This window comes from Notothenia rossii, assembly GCF_949606895.1.
Source record: "Notothenia rossii genome assembly, chromosome: 4".
In the NCBI taxonomy this organism is placed as follows: domain Eukaryota; kingdom Metazoa; phylum Chordata; class Actinopteri; order Perciformes; family Nototheniidae; genus Notothenia; species Notothenia rossii.
Genome location: NC_136902.1, coordinates 62,162,434 through 62,180,402, shown reverse-complemented (window position 1 = coordinate 62,180,402; position 17,969 = coordinate 62,162,434). Strand labels below are relative to the sequence as shown.

The window sequence follows — 17,969 nt, the reverse complement described above, 5'->3', positions numbered from 1 at the left end:
ATCAAAGCCAATCTTAAAATGATTAAACAAACGCCTGTTTGCGACTCCTCAGTGCACACAAAAACATAACTTGGAGAAATAAATAAATACGGATATGTTATTTAAAACCACCTTGAATATGTTGTGTTAATGTTATGAAAAGTTTTCTCATAAATGATGCGGTAAGCATGAGGACAGAATTACGTCTAAACTGACGCCGTTTTGCATTTCTATAGGTTGTACGAGCATGGTTTTATATACTATCATGTTTAATCATGTTTTATGCCGTTTGCTAAGACTTGATAAGTCGCTCATAAAACACAGGAGGTATGGAAACTAAGAACACCATATGTGGTAAATTGTACAGCTAATATAACACAACACATTAGTTGTATTTCCTTTAACTGGTGGATATACTGTAGAGTTGCTGCAGTGGAGACGCTGCGCACAGCTGATCGACAGCTGGGACACAAACCACCAAATACGAAAACATAATTCAGATCCAGTCGTCATGACTCCACTCCGGAGGGATTCCCCGATCATTTCTTACAGTTTCTCATCAAGGGGGTGTCTCCTGTCCCCGGTACAAACACACTGCCTGAGGAAGGCTGTGTGTATTTTTTTTGTCATGAACCTTTTTCGGACCACTTATTTATTTTTTTTGGTGACGATCCGACCTCCATGCTGCTACTCTGGTTCAAACTGCATCCACCAAACAATATGATTTATCTCGACCTCCCCAAAATAGAGCTGACATATATGGGGGGTAGTGCTTCAGTAGGGACTGGTTTGGAAACCGGAGGGTCGCTGGTTCAAGTGCCAGAATGGACCAAGAACAGAGTGGACTGGTGCTTTAAGAGGTGCCAGGTTGCCTTGTGGGCTGGGTGCACTTAAGCAAGGCACCAGACCCCCACACTGCTCACCAGGACTGTGTGATAGCTCCTAATACTAGGATTGGTTAAATGCAGGGACTAAATTACATCGTGTACATGTACATGAGCCGGACATTTAAACAGGGTTTGATTTGAATTCTCCATTTCATAAAACACTCCACACGTCAGCTTAAATCAGGCAAATGTGTGTCTTTTCCTGACCACACGTCTTTGTCTTGCCATCAAGAACTGTGGTTCCAATGTCTTTTCACACAGTGACACTCTCAATTAAAAACACACTGAAAAAGTGTTCTCTATTCTACTCGCCTACCTTTGTAGCTGAGGTGGCGATGGAGGAGTCGTGTTCTCCTTCAGTAGTCCTGTTGTTCTTAATCTTTTAGGAGCTGACCGCTGCCCCTCTGTGTCTGTGACCGTTTGCCAAGCAGCAGTCACACACTGCCAGACTCCAACTCTTTGAGATAATAAAAACATCTAATCACAAGGAAAAAGACAGCCTGATGGTTTTGTTAATTAGATCTGTGAATGTCTGCTGAATAAAGAACAGTGAGCTGTCAATTAGAGAAGTGCCTTGGCAGACATTGCTGCGACCTTAACCTTGCCTCGGTGTGTGTCTTCCTTTACTCAGCCCGCTTCTTTTCCCAAGCCTAGGGAACGTTTCAAATCACAACTCTTTTTGCTCTGAGGTGTTCGTATTACTAATATTACTTATGCATATATTATTTTTACTGGCGCATGACACACACAGGTCCAACAAACCCACATGGAAGGCATAGTGCCACCAACCCACACACTGGGCCACTCACTCTGTCTAATGATACTGTGTAACACATGCAGTGTGGGAATCATTTAGAATAATGAATAAATGAGCTGCATCAAAGTGGAGGATAGCATATGATTAATTCTCAAGCGACACATTACTCAGTCATCTTTTCCTAAAGCTATTTTACCATAATGCGTAGCTACCTGCCAAGTCAGACTGTGCACTGGAAAATGTGAATACTAATTAAAATGTTTTTAAATGTCCCCTATCTGAATATGATTTAATTACAATGTAGGTATGTTTCTTGATGGTAGTGAAAATACTAATCACATCATTTTGTTACATTCTTTTTTTTTAGCTGACACTTTTATCCAAAGCAACTTAATAATATGTGCAATACACTATAAAGATAGATACTAAAAAAGCAATCATTCCGTAAGTACATTAGATTTCAATAAACCAAACCATTGTAAGTGCAGATTTGTTTTTAATTGGCCAATGTGCAGTTGCAGATGTGTAGACTTTTTGCTGTCCTGATACCAACATGGAGCTCTTTCCAACATTTTGGAGCAAGGATGCGTCTATCGTTTTTCCAACCTAGTTTAGATTAAACCACGCCCACTTCCGCATCGACTTAGCCCCGTCCGCCTTCATCATGGAGGTGTAAAGACAACATTGCCATCCCCATCTAGACAACGTTTATGTAATACCACTTCTACTCTTCTACTTCTAAAAAAATATGATATGTGCTGCTAACTGTGATCAATTAAATGTTGATCAGACCACACAAATTAGCTGGCTTAGTTTAGAGATAACTTCACTGGGGGGTGACTGACTGACTGACTGCCTCTCCTACATTAACAGCTGTAGCAACTCCCATTGAAGTCTGTGCAATTGCAAGAGATGCTGAAAAACATTACAGCATTCTATTTCATATAACCTGAAGGTGATGGAAAGTAACAAAATACATACACTCAAATAATGTAATTGTGTACAAATCAAGACAAACCAAAACAACTAGCTAATAGGCTACAGATTGTTTGCTAGTTTATTCTTCTTTAATCCTTAACATCTTAATCTATGACAAATTAACATTTACTCAACTGATGTGCTTTCATATTTTAAAATCTCTATTTCCATCGATCGTCTCCTTTATAAAGCAACTGTCAAATTCATATGCGCGGAATGTAAAACGCCCAGGGGGATGCTTAATGGATGCGTCAATGCTTTTTTCATGTGGAAACCAGGTTTGTAAAACAATAGCCATGTTAGCAAAACAGTATACAGTTGTTTTTGTTAGGAGGCGTCTGGGTCTCAATCCCACATCAGAATTAAGGTTATTTGAAACCAGTTGTACGGATGGAGAGAATAACAAACGGCATTATATGCCTTCGCTGTAGGAATGATCATCATCTGAAGTAAAAGTGTTCCCAGTGACACATGCAGTGGCCTGTGCAGGTGGCTGACAGACGATCCACTTCTGCCTGCCAACCCCCCCCCCCCCCCCACTCTTTTTCCCTGCCAACTAGTGTGTGGCTCTCTGCCTGATATCATTAAAACATCCCCACACTGACAAATAGGTCTACAGGGAGCGCGGCACTTCATGCTACCCAGATGTGTCATTTCCTCCCAGGCTATTTGACATCATCTGCCCACGCAGTCACTTGTTCCTCACCAACCATAAAGTCTCCCCTACGTCTGGGAATGATTGTACCTTTTTTAAAGATAGTAATGCCTGTATGATAGTTTCAATACTGGCAATTCTTCTTTGGATACCTTACTTTAGAAAAGTTTCTAAAAAAACGAATTCACGTATAATCCAATGTCCTAACTTTCAATAGAGTGGTGAAGGAATGAGTCTTAACCCTAGAAATTAGTTAGCATTTAAGTACTTAGGGTTCCCTCGTCTCGAATTCAATGTCTTTTTGTATGTGTTTAGCTTCCAGAAATAAAGACTGTGGTTAATGCAACCTGCAAGATACTTTACGCTTTGTTCCATGACAAAGTATGTCAGTAAACATCCCACCTGTTATTGTCTGAAGCTTTAAGTGTCTTAAAAATAGCAGTTGCTACGAGTGACTAAATCAGACCACTAAATGTCATCATGTCAAACATAGCTGTCTTTAGTTTACCAGTTAGGTTTTGAAGTCATGTGACCTTACTATGGGTGGTTTATGTTAGCAAATTACTTCTGGCAACTGCATTTCAACATCAATTGTTCAAAATCCAATGGAAAAAAAACAGCCCTTGCAATGCTAACTTCTGGGTTGGCCCACACAAATATGTCATCACTGCACCACTCTGTTGTCTCAATTCAATAAGCTTCACAAAGATACAAATAAACTTAAATAAAAGCATCTTAACTGTCCTAAATGTTCATTCCATGCTTTTCGGCTGGGTAAATATGTGTTACAGGGTACAAAATGGTTCCATAGCGTAGACAACCAAGGTCTGCATGACATTCAAACAAAGATCTTCATTTGAGCTTTTACTCCAAGCTATACTTCTCCTTTCCTCTGCCAATCTTGGAAATTACAGACAGCGTTAAGAAGAGTCACATCCTCTGAAGGACAAAGCGTCACTCAAACTCTGCTTAATGAATCTACTTCCACAAAGAGCTGCCAGCTAATTCAGGGCCAAGGAACAGAGCAATGTCTGTCCCCAGACACAAATGGTTCAGAAGGAGTAAGAGGCATTATGATGTAGGCTTTTACAGCCCACCGTGACTCCTTACAGTCTAAAATGAAATTGTGCACTCATTGGCATTCAGGAAATGGCACCACTGCTGTCCAAATCATCAGCAAAGGCGATGAAAGACACAGGGATGTTTCTGGACTAGTGCATTGTCATCAGGGTAGAGGAAGTACAGAGAAAGTTACTAGGGACAGGGAAGACACTAACAAATATCACAAGCACAGAGTAACCGAGCAATATTCTAAAACACGTAGAAAATATCTGCATTTTCAAAACGCGTAGTAGCTTGTTTAGCATGATCGACCTTTTACCAGCATGAACAGGAAATACACACAGGACATACACACCAATTATCCCTTGCCCCTTATTGGGCGCCAATTGACAGATGACTTTCGTGCCATCAAACTGTTGATCAAAACTATTGTCAAAAAGATTAAACAATTTTTTTAATGATTTGTCCCATTGTTGCACTACTAGTCTAACAGTAGTCTAGTGCAGGGGTTCTCAAACTTTTTGTTTATGCGGACCACTATTTATTATCAAGGATTTTCGCGGACCACCTCATATGCAAACCGTAAAAATAAGTACATATATAAACTTAGTGTTAAAACGCCAATATTTTTTTATAGTTAATTATATACGATCAAAAGAAAATTGAAGCCTATCTGATACTTTTGTGACCAGTGTCTGTCTGCGTTGTGTATGTTTCTCAAAGAGGACGGCGGACGGTATTTTAATTAGGTCATCCCAAACAATGCCACAAGTGCGCACACGCACAGTGCACTCACAAAACGGGCAGACAGGTCTACAAAAAACTACCACTATGCTTATTCCTACTTTAGTTACTGTACTGCAAAAAGCAGACGGTGCTGCACTCAACACACACAGACTCAAAACCATGGACACACAGGCATATAAGTAACATAAACAATGTATAGGCCTAAGTTGCATAAAGGCTTGAGCAACAGTATTGCAACCAAGCAGACAGCGCTGCTTCTCTCTCTCTCTCTATCTCCACTTTCAAAATCTATTTAAATCTAAAAAATTCCCAAAGTTGTCCTGAAATTCACTTATTAAATAAACGAAACGAAAAATATAGCCTACTCAGGGGTGGATCTAGAAAACTATTCATGGGGTGGCAAGAGGGTGGCAGGAGATTTTGAGGGGTGGCATCCCCTGGCAGAAGTATATGCTGATTTAATCGCAGTCATATCAATCAATGTTAACTTGGAAAGCCAAAAATATTGACATTTTAACTCAATAACATAGGTGACATTATTGTGTCACATCAGTAAAGCCTTAAATAGAAATATATAAGATGGCAGACATAGGCCCAATTGAATGCATTTTAACTGAACAATAACTGAATTAGTTTGTTTGACTCTTGGACCAGGGGTACCAAATCTATGCAGACTGCTGCAATAAGTACATTAATTAACTGTCTGATCGATGTTTGTCTGAATTAATATGATAATATTAACAATCATATTATTCCTATCAGCTGTCAATCACTGTTATGATGCAGCGATTACCATCTGTTCAGCAAAACGCCTCACAAACTGATCAAGATCCAAAGCTTTAGTGCGTTTTGATTCAATGCTGACTACAGCCAAACTTGACAGTCTCTTCTCTGTCATTGTAGACTTCAAATACCTCGTACCTTCCGTGTACAGTACTTGGGTCTGGATGGTTCTCGTTTTGCGCCGTCCAGTTAAAATGAAATCGCCGCCAATCATATTTCCACGCTCGCGCCAGGGCCGGGGGAGGGGTTACAAGGCTCGTGTCTTGTGGTGCATTCACTTGCACTCGGACATTAGAGATTTTCTCTCATCAATGTCCGATGAGCCCAACGACCACTACCCCAGTGCCTGATATCATTAGAAAGCTAGGAATCTCCTCTTTCCAACAGTGTATACAACTCAAAATGTGTCTTCGGGTCAATGCGACTGATTTCGATAGAGAAAGTCACATATGAGGTGATCCCCGAAAATCCTTGATAGTAAAAAGTGGATTTTATTTAGCTTTTTTCCACGGACCACCTGCTGTACCCACAGTTTGAGAACCGCTGGTCTAGTGTTTTGCATCAGATATCAAAACACACACACCATTTGTTTTCTATTTAAGCCAACCAGCAGTGACTTCTTGCTTCTTCGTCACTGCTTAACCTGTTAAACCCCATGCAAAACACAACAATATTCACAAAACTGTGTCTCAGGGCTTCTTAACATTTAACAACCTATTAATGTGTCATACCCCCTTAACGGGAAGAAACTCAGCTATAAGACAATATTAACAATTGTTAGCTAAACGAAACTCAAGGGTAACACCAAGCCTCTGAATTAGCACTAAGTGAACAAATGCTAACTCACTATACGTAATGGGGGTAAATTCTGAATTTAATTATAAAATAAAGACATCTATATTGATTCTGACTTTTCTACATCCAACTCACATGTGTACTGTATCATTGCTTTGAGAAAAAAGATTATTAATTTACCCCTTTTAGAAGTGAAGATATAGCAGGGCTCGACATTAAGGACTGCCCGATGGCCCGGGGCCATCGAGTATTTAGCTCAGGCAATGAAACCTCACCTGCTGGTGGCCCGATCGGGCAATCTTATTATGCCAGAATCGTGCAGCTCGCGGATCCAGTAATGAGTGACCCGACAGTAAAACTAAACATATCTATAACTAGTTACGGTAGTTTGAGAGGTAATTAAAATAGCTACGTGTGATATTCTAACCTGAAGTGTGTGTTTTGTCCGCTCACCGCTGCATGTGATCATGCAGCGCTGCGTGTCGACTCGTCAGCAGCAGCTGATCTCTCTCTCCCGTCAGATTAGACTTCACTCACATTTATGTCCATATCGATCAGATCCAGCTAGTTTTAGCTAATGATATGACTACCTGCTTATTAAAAGACACCTAAACAATAAGTGTCGCTATGCAACTGGGTGAACACAAAGTATAGCGCAGCATTATGCATTTGTTTACATGCCCACCGGAACCCCGAGGCATTACCAACAGATCAACGCACAATCAACCCATACAGGACATCTCTTTCTCCACATTAAGTGTTAGAAATTAGAATTGACTATTCTTGTCTGTCACATAAGTGGCGCAACTGAAGCGGTATTGCGCTAAATGGAAATTATTTTGACCAAAGATATTTAGATTTGCCGGCTAACGGGAACTCTTACGTCGCCTTTTTGTGTGCTTCGCGGATGCGCTCGGCTCCTCTCGACTGCTGCTCGGGTCTGCTCGGTCAGCTTCCGGATGAGGAAGCATTCATTCGACCAACTTACAGTAGATAACATTACAAACATTTTTAACAGGGGCCATAATAGTGTAAATAACGTTTGTTTTGGCAGTTACAACTGAATGTAATGTGTTCTACTTTTTTACTTTTGGGAAGGCATTTGCCTTCATCAGATGGAAAGTGTCTTGACCAACAACTTAAGTATTTCTTATAGCTATGCAGGGCATGCAAGCGAGCAAACACAAACAAGAACAAACAAACAAGTGAAATGAAGAAATTGTACAATATAATATTGTGGTGGTTCATCTTATAATTCAGTCTAGAGAATGTACCAGACAGCATCTACAGTAAGACCTTCAAAAATATTTTCTTTTCTAGGGGGAGGCCCCCCCAAAAACTTCGTGCCATTTCGTCCGTGCGAATTTTTCAGGGACATCTCTATTGGGCTCAGGGCCATCTGTAAATTAGCTTAAATGGCCCACAGGGCCATCTCCCAAAATCCTTAATGTCATGCACTGTATAGTCATTTGTTCTGGGAATGTCATTTTCGAGCCTGAAACCTGAAAAACAGGCTTGGGGTTTAACAGGTTTTTATGGGCAACCCGTCAACATACAGCACTGCCTTATTTCTCAGCTTCAATCAAAACATGTTCAAACAGCAGCAGTTCTATCATCAACCACTGCATAGTATATTCCTCACTTAACTACTTCTTTCATGGTGGAATGGTGCAGGAATGAGTCCTTAACCAGGTGGAGGAATGTGGAGTTGTCGATGGCTTCGTCTATATTACATTTTCTTCAAATTATTTCATATCAGAATACTTTATTTAACCCGGGGGTGACTGGGTTACGTGAGAGTTGCTCCATTTTTTTTTTTTTATAAAATAAAAGATAAATGAAATATATACACATAAGAAGACATTTAGCAGGTGTAATACAACATTTCTAGCAAGTTTTACAATCCCTTGCTCAACATTTGGTCGAACATGGTTTGGCAAAGTTTACGGTCTGGAAGTCAAAAATACATTTTCTGTCATTGTAAAATGTCTGCATTTGTATGAGGCCACGCTATGTGTAAACTCTTCTTACCGGGTGTCCTGACATTCCAGGGTAGAAGTGTGTTAGACTTGTTTTAAATGTCCTTCTTCTCCTGCAGGTGTTCTTCAGAGCGGGGACCCTGTCCAGGCTGGAGGAGCAGCGGGACGTCCAGACCAGGAGGAACATCTCTCTGTTCCAGGCCGCCTGCAGAGGGTACCTGGCCAGGCAGGCCTTCAAGAAGAGGAAGGTGAGCTGCAGCGTCACTCCATCATGTTCCTCATTGGAACCTCATTTTTACTGCAGTTTCCACTACTTTCTAGGCATGCTTGATAAATAACTGGTTTCACTCATATAAAGCTGTGTTATGTGGTGGTTATACAATGAATATAGGGAATATACAAAACTATGTATATGAGCTTTATAAAGTGGTGCAGGAATTATTCCTAAAACCCGTAAATTAGTAAGCATTTACCACTTTCTGTTCCACCGTTTACAAGACAATGGTTTGTGTACATCTTTGTTGGTACAAGCTGAATACATTCTTTGCCTTTATTTCTAAGACATCAAATATGTCAGTATTTTTATACCGACTCAGCCTAAAACAACACATTTTTATTAAAATGATTTTGACTGGTATTACAATTGGGATATCAGCGATAGGATTGATCACTTTGGACCCATTCACATTATCAGTGAAAAGTATATTAAAAATATCTTGATTTTATCATTTTTGTAGATTGCTGTTTGTTGGATGGGACTTATCTGCATCTTGACATCAGTTTTGTTTCCTGGTGACTTCTTTGCTTTCCACTCAATCCCCTCACTACTGATGCATTCAGTGTCACACCAAATCTGAGCTTCAGATGTCAGTTCCCTGCATGGTGATGGGCCTGATGGGATGGACAGATGCCGCTCTCCTTTACACTAGGACTCTAGCACAGTCCTGGAAGAGGAGTTGACGGGCTATGGTCCTTGTGTGAAGGGCTAGGGCTTTATCCTGTGTGCATATTTCTTCTAAAGCTTCACTGAACACTTCATGGTGAAATAAAACACGTTCAAGTCCAAGGAGATGCATTCACAGTGCAACCAAATGAGCTTTGATGAGATGCCCTTGTAGGGGATTTTGTCTTTGCCTTTTGTGTGTGTGTGTGTGTGTGTGTGTGTGTGTGTGTGTGTGTGTGTGTGTGTGTGTGTGTGTGTGTGTGTGTGTGTGTGTGTGTGTGTGTGTGTGTGTGTGTGTGTGTGTGTGTGTGTGTGTGTGTGTGTGTGTGTGTGTGTGTGTGTGTGTGTGTGTGTGTGTGTGTGTGTGTGTGTGTGTGTGTGTGTGTGTGTGTGTGTGTGTGTGTGTGTGTGCGCGGTGCACAGCTTTTGTGTATTTAGTAATGCTGTAAAAATTATCGCGTTAACGGCAGTAATTAATTTTTTGAATTAATTGCGTTAAAATATTTTACGCATTTAACACATGTGCAGAATGGCCCGTCCCATACATCCCACCAGTGGCAGCGCTGGGGTAGGCTACAGCCATACCGAGAAATGGCTTAGCCCCACTATGAAAAATGATGTTAAAGTAAGCAAAATAAAGTCCGCCAACTCGTGCCGAGTAAATTGCACAGACAGCAGTTTAAGATTGATTTCAGTAGCCACTTGTCTGGAAATACCGAAGACTAGAAACAGTTTTGAAAACTTTTGGCACGTAGTGATCGTCTTCTCAATAGAACATCTTTGATAATGTCTTCTGGCCAATCAGAATCAAGATAACGGCGTGGTGTTGTTGCTGGAAGTCCTGATGGAGTATACTTTTGCTGTAATACATCTCTATATACATCGATACAACATTACTATCAATCATCAAACCGTGGGGACTTAATGAAATAAGACCCCACGGTTTGATGATTGATAGGTGTGTGGGCTGTCTTTCATTTTGACACACAGAACAATGTTATAATAAACATACATACATACTGTATGTTAAATGGATATATCCGCCTTCTTTCATTTATCTTTCCATTCCCACAACAATATACATAAAGAAATGGCATATTTTGGACATAGTTCGAATGGTGATTAATCATGATTAATACATTTTTAAGCTGTGATTAATCTGATTAAACATTTTAATCGTTTGACAGCCCTAATATTTAGTAAATGTGTGTGTCTGCGTGTGTTTGTGACTGGGTAGAGATTACGCTTTGAATCCCTGTTGTGCTTTTTTCTTACTTTTTCTTCTGTCTTCCTGCTCTGGGCTTCATACTTTTCAAGGGCATTTGGATTTCACCTCACACACACCCAATGACTCAGTTTATAAAGTAATCTCATGTAATTGATGGTGTTTGGGATTGGGTTTATTTCCTTCTGACCATTCTAAACAACTTGTTATCTTGTTTGGATGGAGCATTTGTAGGAAAAAGAAGAACACTCACACTTTACCGTAGTTGCTTTTTCTTCCTACTCCCCTTATTTTTTCTTTTGGGTGCTAAGCTGTTGATAGAGGGGAAGTTGACAGACTGAGGCATTGTCACAAGATGTCTTTGTGTTTATCACAGAGTGATAATGAGACTACTTTTATGTGGCTGGTGCACTTAGATCTTGTACTTGAGTAGAAGTACCAGAGTGTAGGAATACTCTGTGTAAAGTAGTCGTTGTGCAGATTGGTCCATTTCAGAATAATATATATGATAGGTTTTATAATGATTGATCATGAAAGTGTTCTCAAAGCTGGTAAAGGTGCAGCTAGTTTGAATGACTTTGTATACTGCAGGGTAGCTTGTGAATGTACTCCAGGTGGAACTAAAGTCTGATTTAACACTTGATTAGATTTCACGCCATTCATCCACATCTGTAAACTATAGGTACATGGTGGTGCATGAAGCTAAAAATTGACCAACTGTAGATTCAAAAATTAGCTGGGCCCAAAGAGCATGCTCACTTGAGTTTTTCTTAAGCCCTGCAGCCGATCTCTGCTCAGTCAAATGAATGGAGAGGGAAAATAAGTCTGGATTCGGGCTATAAAAGCGTTCATACTGGGTAGTTCATTTACCAAAACAAAAATATACGCTGATTAACAGGCGTTCTCTTTTCCAATGTAAATCAAGGGTAAAAAGTGCTGTTGGGCCAACGTCCCGGACTAGAAGTGTGTTACCACAGTTTGGCCAATTCGCAAATTCGCCTCAACAGCCTGGCTCTTCCAGGGGCCTTGGTTATCCCAGACAGTATCAACATATCATAACCCATACACTGGCCTCACATATACAGCCTCTCCCTCCACTTGCATTGCCCCCTGCAACATTTGAGAGTAATCCTCCAAAAAGCATCCTATATGTCACCAGCTGTGACCTTTTATTGTGAAGCAGCATCAGTAGGAAATGTTGGTTAGCAGCTCTGATAACCGAGGCTTGTGTCACTGAGATCAGAAATCCATTTCATTGAAATACCTTGTGTGTTTGAAAAAAATGAAATGAGAGGTCGTATTATATGTAAATACAATGAATGACAATCTTCCAAAGTATAACTTAAAGTCTAGCAAAAATGAGAGTAAAGCGTTCTGTGGCTTCTTCGTTCATCAGACCAGATCAGAGTGTGAGGCAAGGCTAGTTTATTTATGTGGCACATTTCAACAAGGCCCCAAAAGACATTCAAAGCATTAAGACATGATGGAAAAGATAAACATTATACAAATAAAATGTGAATAGATTTTAAAACAGTCATTAAAAAGCCAAGAATATAATTAAATAAGCAATTCAAGTACAGTGATACAAGAAATACAGTACAGTTATATGAATAGTTATTTGATACAATAAAAAGCAGCAGTAAAGAAAAGTCTTCAGATTTAAAGAGTTGCTGCTTCCTGGAGGTTTGTTCCAGAGTCTTTGGAAGAATCTTTTTCATTTGACTCATAGCAGACCTGGTTGTTACTGTTTGAGTCTGTCATCACTCCTTAATCTGTGGTGTTCAGAATAACCAAACAGCTTGTGGAATCAGATTTCTGGCAATGTAGTAAATCAGTATCATCTCACCAACAGTGTTGTGCAATCACAAATGGGTGCCTTTGAATTGTGACTAAAGCTCTAATTAGTTTTGTGCAAATTAGTAGTTTTTTCATTGACGAAAGTCCATTTATACGGTATGGGGTGGCTGTGGCTCACCAATCGGAAGGTGGGTGGTTTAATAGCCAGTCCCTGCAGTCAACATGTCGATGTGTCCTTGGGCAAGATACTTAACCCAAAGACACCATGGCCAACGGTGCTACGTGCTTTGAATAGAGTAGAACATCGCTATATGAATGCAGTCAGTTTACCAAATGTAGGCCCTCATTATATTGCCACAAAACTAAATCAATAAAATGCTATTCCATCTAGTCTGTTATTCCTGCTCTGGGGAAAGTCTCCCGCTCCTTCCAAGTTCTCTCTCCCTACAGGGCGAGGAGCGCTCAAAGTACTACAGGAAATAAGTGAGAGAGGAGGATGAAGTGAGAAAAGGGGGGAAGGAAGGGAGGCTGGAGAAAGAGAGACTGAGCCTCGCCACGGGGGAATAGACAAATAGAAGAGATCCGCTGGCTGCTTTGAAGCCTGCCGTCTGCCTCTGCTCTCCGTCTCTCTGACATTCATGGGGAACAGTTGAGAGCAGAGGAGCGGGGGGGGGGGGGATTCCACCGCCAGCAAACCAACACTGAGCCTAATTAAATAGTTGCCTAAAGACAGTCCCCCCCCCCTCCTCCCTACTAGGAACAGGTGGGCTCAGGCAGGCACTGTGTGTGTGTTGGTGTCAGGTGTAAAGGAGAGGTAGAGGACACACGTCACAGTTTCTTCTTCTATCATTTAAGGTTATCACTATTACCTTCTGCTACAGTGTAGCGAAATGTGATATTACACTAAATATTTATAGAATAATTGATATAATCATGTTAAAGGTGGGGTAGGTCATTCACTTCAGACACACTTTTTGTTATATTCCATGGAATGCTCTTAACATCCCGAAAGCAATGAATATCTTAAGTGCTTTGACAATAAATACATTAAAAAATGTCATCTCTGGAAGCCGTAGTACTGTAAAAACCACGACCAATCATCTGAGCCGGCCCGGCTAAAGTAACTGGATGGCCTACCTGCCTGTCAGCCTTCCATCTGTGCACAAACTTATCTCGTGCCCTCATTGGTCATGTGCGCGTTCGTGTGTGTTGGAGGAGGGGCTCTGTAAGGAAGTCTGAAGGAAGAGGCAGATTTTTTTCCGGTTGTGTATTTTCAAATTCTAGCACACTTAATCTGGTTTCTCCGTTCCTACCTACCCTACCTTTAATTTAACCCCCAAGAAGATGATCCAGGTCTGTAAGCAAATGTTCACAGTGGCCAGTAGTTGCTACTACAACTTCTGTGTCAGACACTTGATGTTATTTGTCCCAAAAAGACTTTCCCGTGACTTACACTGGGAAAGAGATGTCTGTAAATCAGCATATAGTTTTTCCTTCAGTATGAACATTAAAAGCCCTTATTTAAATCATTAAGTCTTAAAAGTTGTAAAAAAGTTCTAAATCTGCTGTGACAGTGTGGATTGGAGGCGGGGCTTTGGGAAAGCTGAAGTGCAAAGCTTTATGTGCTATCCAGGTATTTTATTCTCCAGAGTCAGGCCATTGAGGCTTCATGTATCACTGAGCAACTTTCATAGTATTATTTGGTTCTACACGTGTTAGTAGCCTGAGCATGATGAGAGATGAAATGCATTCGTATACATATTCAAAAACTGCATATTAGGATCATATTTTCAGTGACATTTGGAAAGCTTTATACAGGCTTAGTTCAAGGGTCGGATGGTCTGCAGTTCAAACTGCCTAATATTTCAAAAGCTCTTGTTATAGTGGAAATAAACAACACAATGAGTTAGATGTGAAAATACGATGCCAGCTCTACAGGCCCCTTATCCTCGCTGTCTCTTTCCCACGTTATTACTTAACGTTAAAAAAAACAATGTTAGTCAACAAGACACCAATTGTCAGTGTCCCTAGTTGTCCAAACTAAAGCAGCAACAAGAGGAGTGTGGTGTTGGCATCGAATGAAACAATAATAAAATACCTTTTCAGAATTGTGATTTTCCGCAACCACAAGATGTCTTCAGGCATGCACACATATTACACTGATTAGCCCAGTGGTAGGCCAAATGATGGTCAATATTGATAAAATGCATCCAATACAAGATAAGAGGTTGGATTACTGACCATGCAGGTTTACAGTAGCACATCTAAACTCATTCTCCAGTTACCAGAGTTACCTGTATACTTCTGTTCTTGTAAACACTCTGAATGAATGAGGACCGTTCTACACACACTACATGTAGCTGCTGTTTGTGCCGAGAGTCGCGCGGTAGAATTACATTAGTAAGTAAATAACTCAGTTTTCAATCAAATAAATTAAATCGATGTTTCAGGGCAAGTGTCAAAATACAACTTTTTCTTTAAAATTGTGTAATTCTGGTGATGCGCCTGGACTTGCGTGCAACTATATTGTTAACTTTGATTGAGTACTGTCCACTGAGAAGATTCTACCTTTAACGAGTCCTCCAAAATGTAAAATCCAAAAAATAATATTTTGTTTCTTGGTCTAACTCTTGAAATAAGCAAATCCACATCATTCTCTCTAAATATGTGAATGATGACCTGTCAGACTTCTTCTCCTTAGCTCGAACTGGAAAGCAGATTGAAAAGCACACCATGAAGCGTGTATAATATCCACTGCAACAACATGATTATTTATCTAGGATAAGTCAAATTGAATGCACATTAATAAGAGAAGTTTCCATTTTTGCTGACTGGAAGCTTGAGGGAGAATTATGTTTTGGTACAGATCAAGATGAGTGTAAAACATTAACAGGAAGTATAAAGTGAGATGAAGATGGAATGAAATGACCCAGGTCAACATATCTCAAGCTGCTCATCTTTCCTTTCCTCCTGCCACACGGCTAATTTTAAATCACTCACTGGTCAGTAATGGCTTACATGTCATCTCTCAACCTGATAATGAAAACTGGCCATCATGTTTGATTTGTTTCCTCTCTGCAGAGTAACAATTGTGTCAATAGTCCTGCCTTTGCTGTAGAAGGCAATATGACCTAATTGAGTGTTATGATTTTGTGCAGTTAGAGAAGCAATCACTTCCTGTGTCCTTAACGCGCTGGTCGTGTGACGCTGGTGGTTCTGTTTATCTTTGTAAGATACATTCACTATCCGAACTACTTGCACATTAATGCTAAAGTAAAGAGAGTCCTGATTATTTGTATTTGTAGCCATGTGTGATCATAAGGTATCTATTGTATAGAAATGGTTGAAATGCCTTAGTTTATTCTGCAGCTGTGTTGTTGAGTCTGATTCAAAGAGGGGTCCTTATTTCCAGAAGAACATGTCCACATGTTTTATTTTGGAGGAGCCCCTGGTTAGCTCAGTCTTTAAAATGTTACCTCCTCCCACATGTTTGCTTGAAGATCCATCAGTGAATAATCTAACATGCAGTAAGCAGTATATCAAGACCTTTGTCACAATATGGCAACCCTTCATGTATCAGCAAAACTGACATCACAATGTGCCTTTTCACAATGAATGCAATGAATTGTGTTCTTCCTCTGACTTATATTCTCTGTGTTTGACAGATCCAACATCTGGCCATCCGCTGCATCCAGAAGAACATAAAGAAGAACCGTGGCGTCAAAGGCTGGCCATGGTGGAAGCTCTTCACCACCGTGAGACCTCTGATAGAGGTGCAGCTCACTGAGGAGCAGATCCGTGGCAAGGATGTGAGTACACACACACACACACACACACACACACACAACACACACACACACACACACACACACACACACACACACACACACACACACACACAGTTGTATCTTTATCTATTGTTTTGAATGTTGTGCTTTTTGTATTCACCTATTGAACTAGTACAAGTGAAATCAGGCAAAGTTCTGAAGGAACGTGAATCATTTTTATTGAAGACTGATTTAGATTCATAAACGTCAGCATTATTTCATTTCGTCTCTGTGGTCTTAAAATGTAACTATTTATATTAAAATACCCTTCAAAATTCCAAGTATTTCTTATTTATTTATATTTGTGTATTTCTTTTTGATGTTTCACCACCTTATAGTGATTCACATTTTAGTAAAATATCAGAGGTTGTGCCAAAGGGAAAGCCATGAGCACAGTTTACATGCTGATCACTTGTATGCTGTGTCCTCACCAACATTAATATCTTTGTCTTTTCCTCTCAGGAGGAGATCCAGCAGCTGAAGCAGAAGCTGGAGAAGGTGGAGAAGGAGAGGAACGAGCTGAGGCTCAGCAGCGACCGCCTTGAGAGCAGGGTAAAACACAGAAACAGACGTACACATGTTCAGTCCAGAGCAGCACTTTGGGTTTTCAAATTCTGGGAAAAAATACATGTAATTATTTAAAAAATCTCAATCAAGCTTTACATATGAGTTCTTGAGATAGATCTTGGTTCACCATATTTAAAAACAGGTTAAGGCCAACGTTTTATATTTTTAGTGTTTAAATTCAGAATGTAGCAGGCAGCAGACACATACCACTAACCAATAATATTACTGCAACATTTTAGCCAATTACTCTAAACAAACAAGACATGTGGGTATTAGAAATATAGATGATAAAAGGAGTTGACTGTTGGTTGTGTTAACGTTAGCCGGTAGCTGTTGGCCTTTAGCTTTTAGCTCTTAGGTCTTTTATGTTAGCTATCGGCTGTTAGCTATCGGCTGTTAGCTGTTAGCCTTAAGCAACTGGTAAACAGGGGTTCCATAGAGTTACATTATGATATCATGTAATTTTTTTACTTGAATAACTGAAATATATCTAGTTGAGGGAGATGTTTTTACAGCAATGTAAAATTGTTAATAGAGAGAAAATTATGAAAGGGGTAATTTGGTCGAATAGAAGACTTCAGCAAATGATCTCTTCAATCCTTGATGACCGTTACATGAAATGAGGTGATTGAGATGCGCATCTGGTGTTAAGTTACTCATAACAAGGTTATGCTATGGTAATAAAGGTAAGCAGATATCTGACATATTTTGTTGCACTCATGCCAATGTGATGGTTTTCCCCAAGTTAATATTAAATAGTGTATGAATTTAGTTCTGATGGTTTTTTATCAACAGACTCTGATAATTTGCATTTAAATGATATGTGATGGATCCCCAAACTTTGCCTCAAACAAATACACATTTCTGATGAAATGAATTAAACCTTACATAAATACTCTTTAAATGTGTGTGTGTGTGTGTGTGTGTGTGTGTGTGTGTGTGTGTGTGTGTGTGTGTGTGTGTGTGTGTGTGTGTGTGTGTGTGTGTG

At 40.0% G+C, this 17,969-nt stretch overlaps 1 protein-coding gene across 19 annotated transcripts in view; it reads left to right on the top strand.

Annotated features, from left to right (window-relative positions):
- Window positions 1–17,969, top strand: part of myo18ab (myosin XVIIIA b) — a 152,830-nt gene that overhangs the window by 92,643 nt on the left and 42,218 nt on the right. For all 19 annotated transcript variants that reach the window (XM_079675542.1, XM_079675541.1, XM_079675540.1 and 16 more), the window contains 3 exons: window positions 8,742–8,870; window positions 16,253–16,396; window positions 16,877–16,966. In XM_079675542.1, coding sequence (XP_079531668.1) covers window positions 8,742–8,870; window positions 16,253–16,396; window positions 16,877–16,966 — 363 coding nt within the window. The remainder of the gene's footprint in view (window positions 1–8,741; window positions 8,871–16,252; window positions 16,397–16,876; window positions 16,967–17,969) is intronic.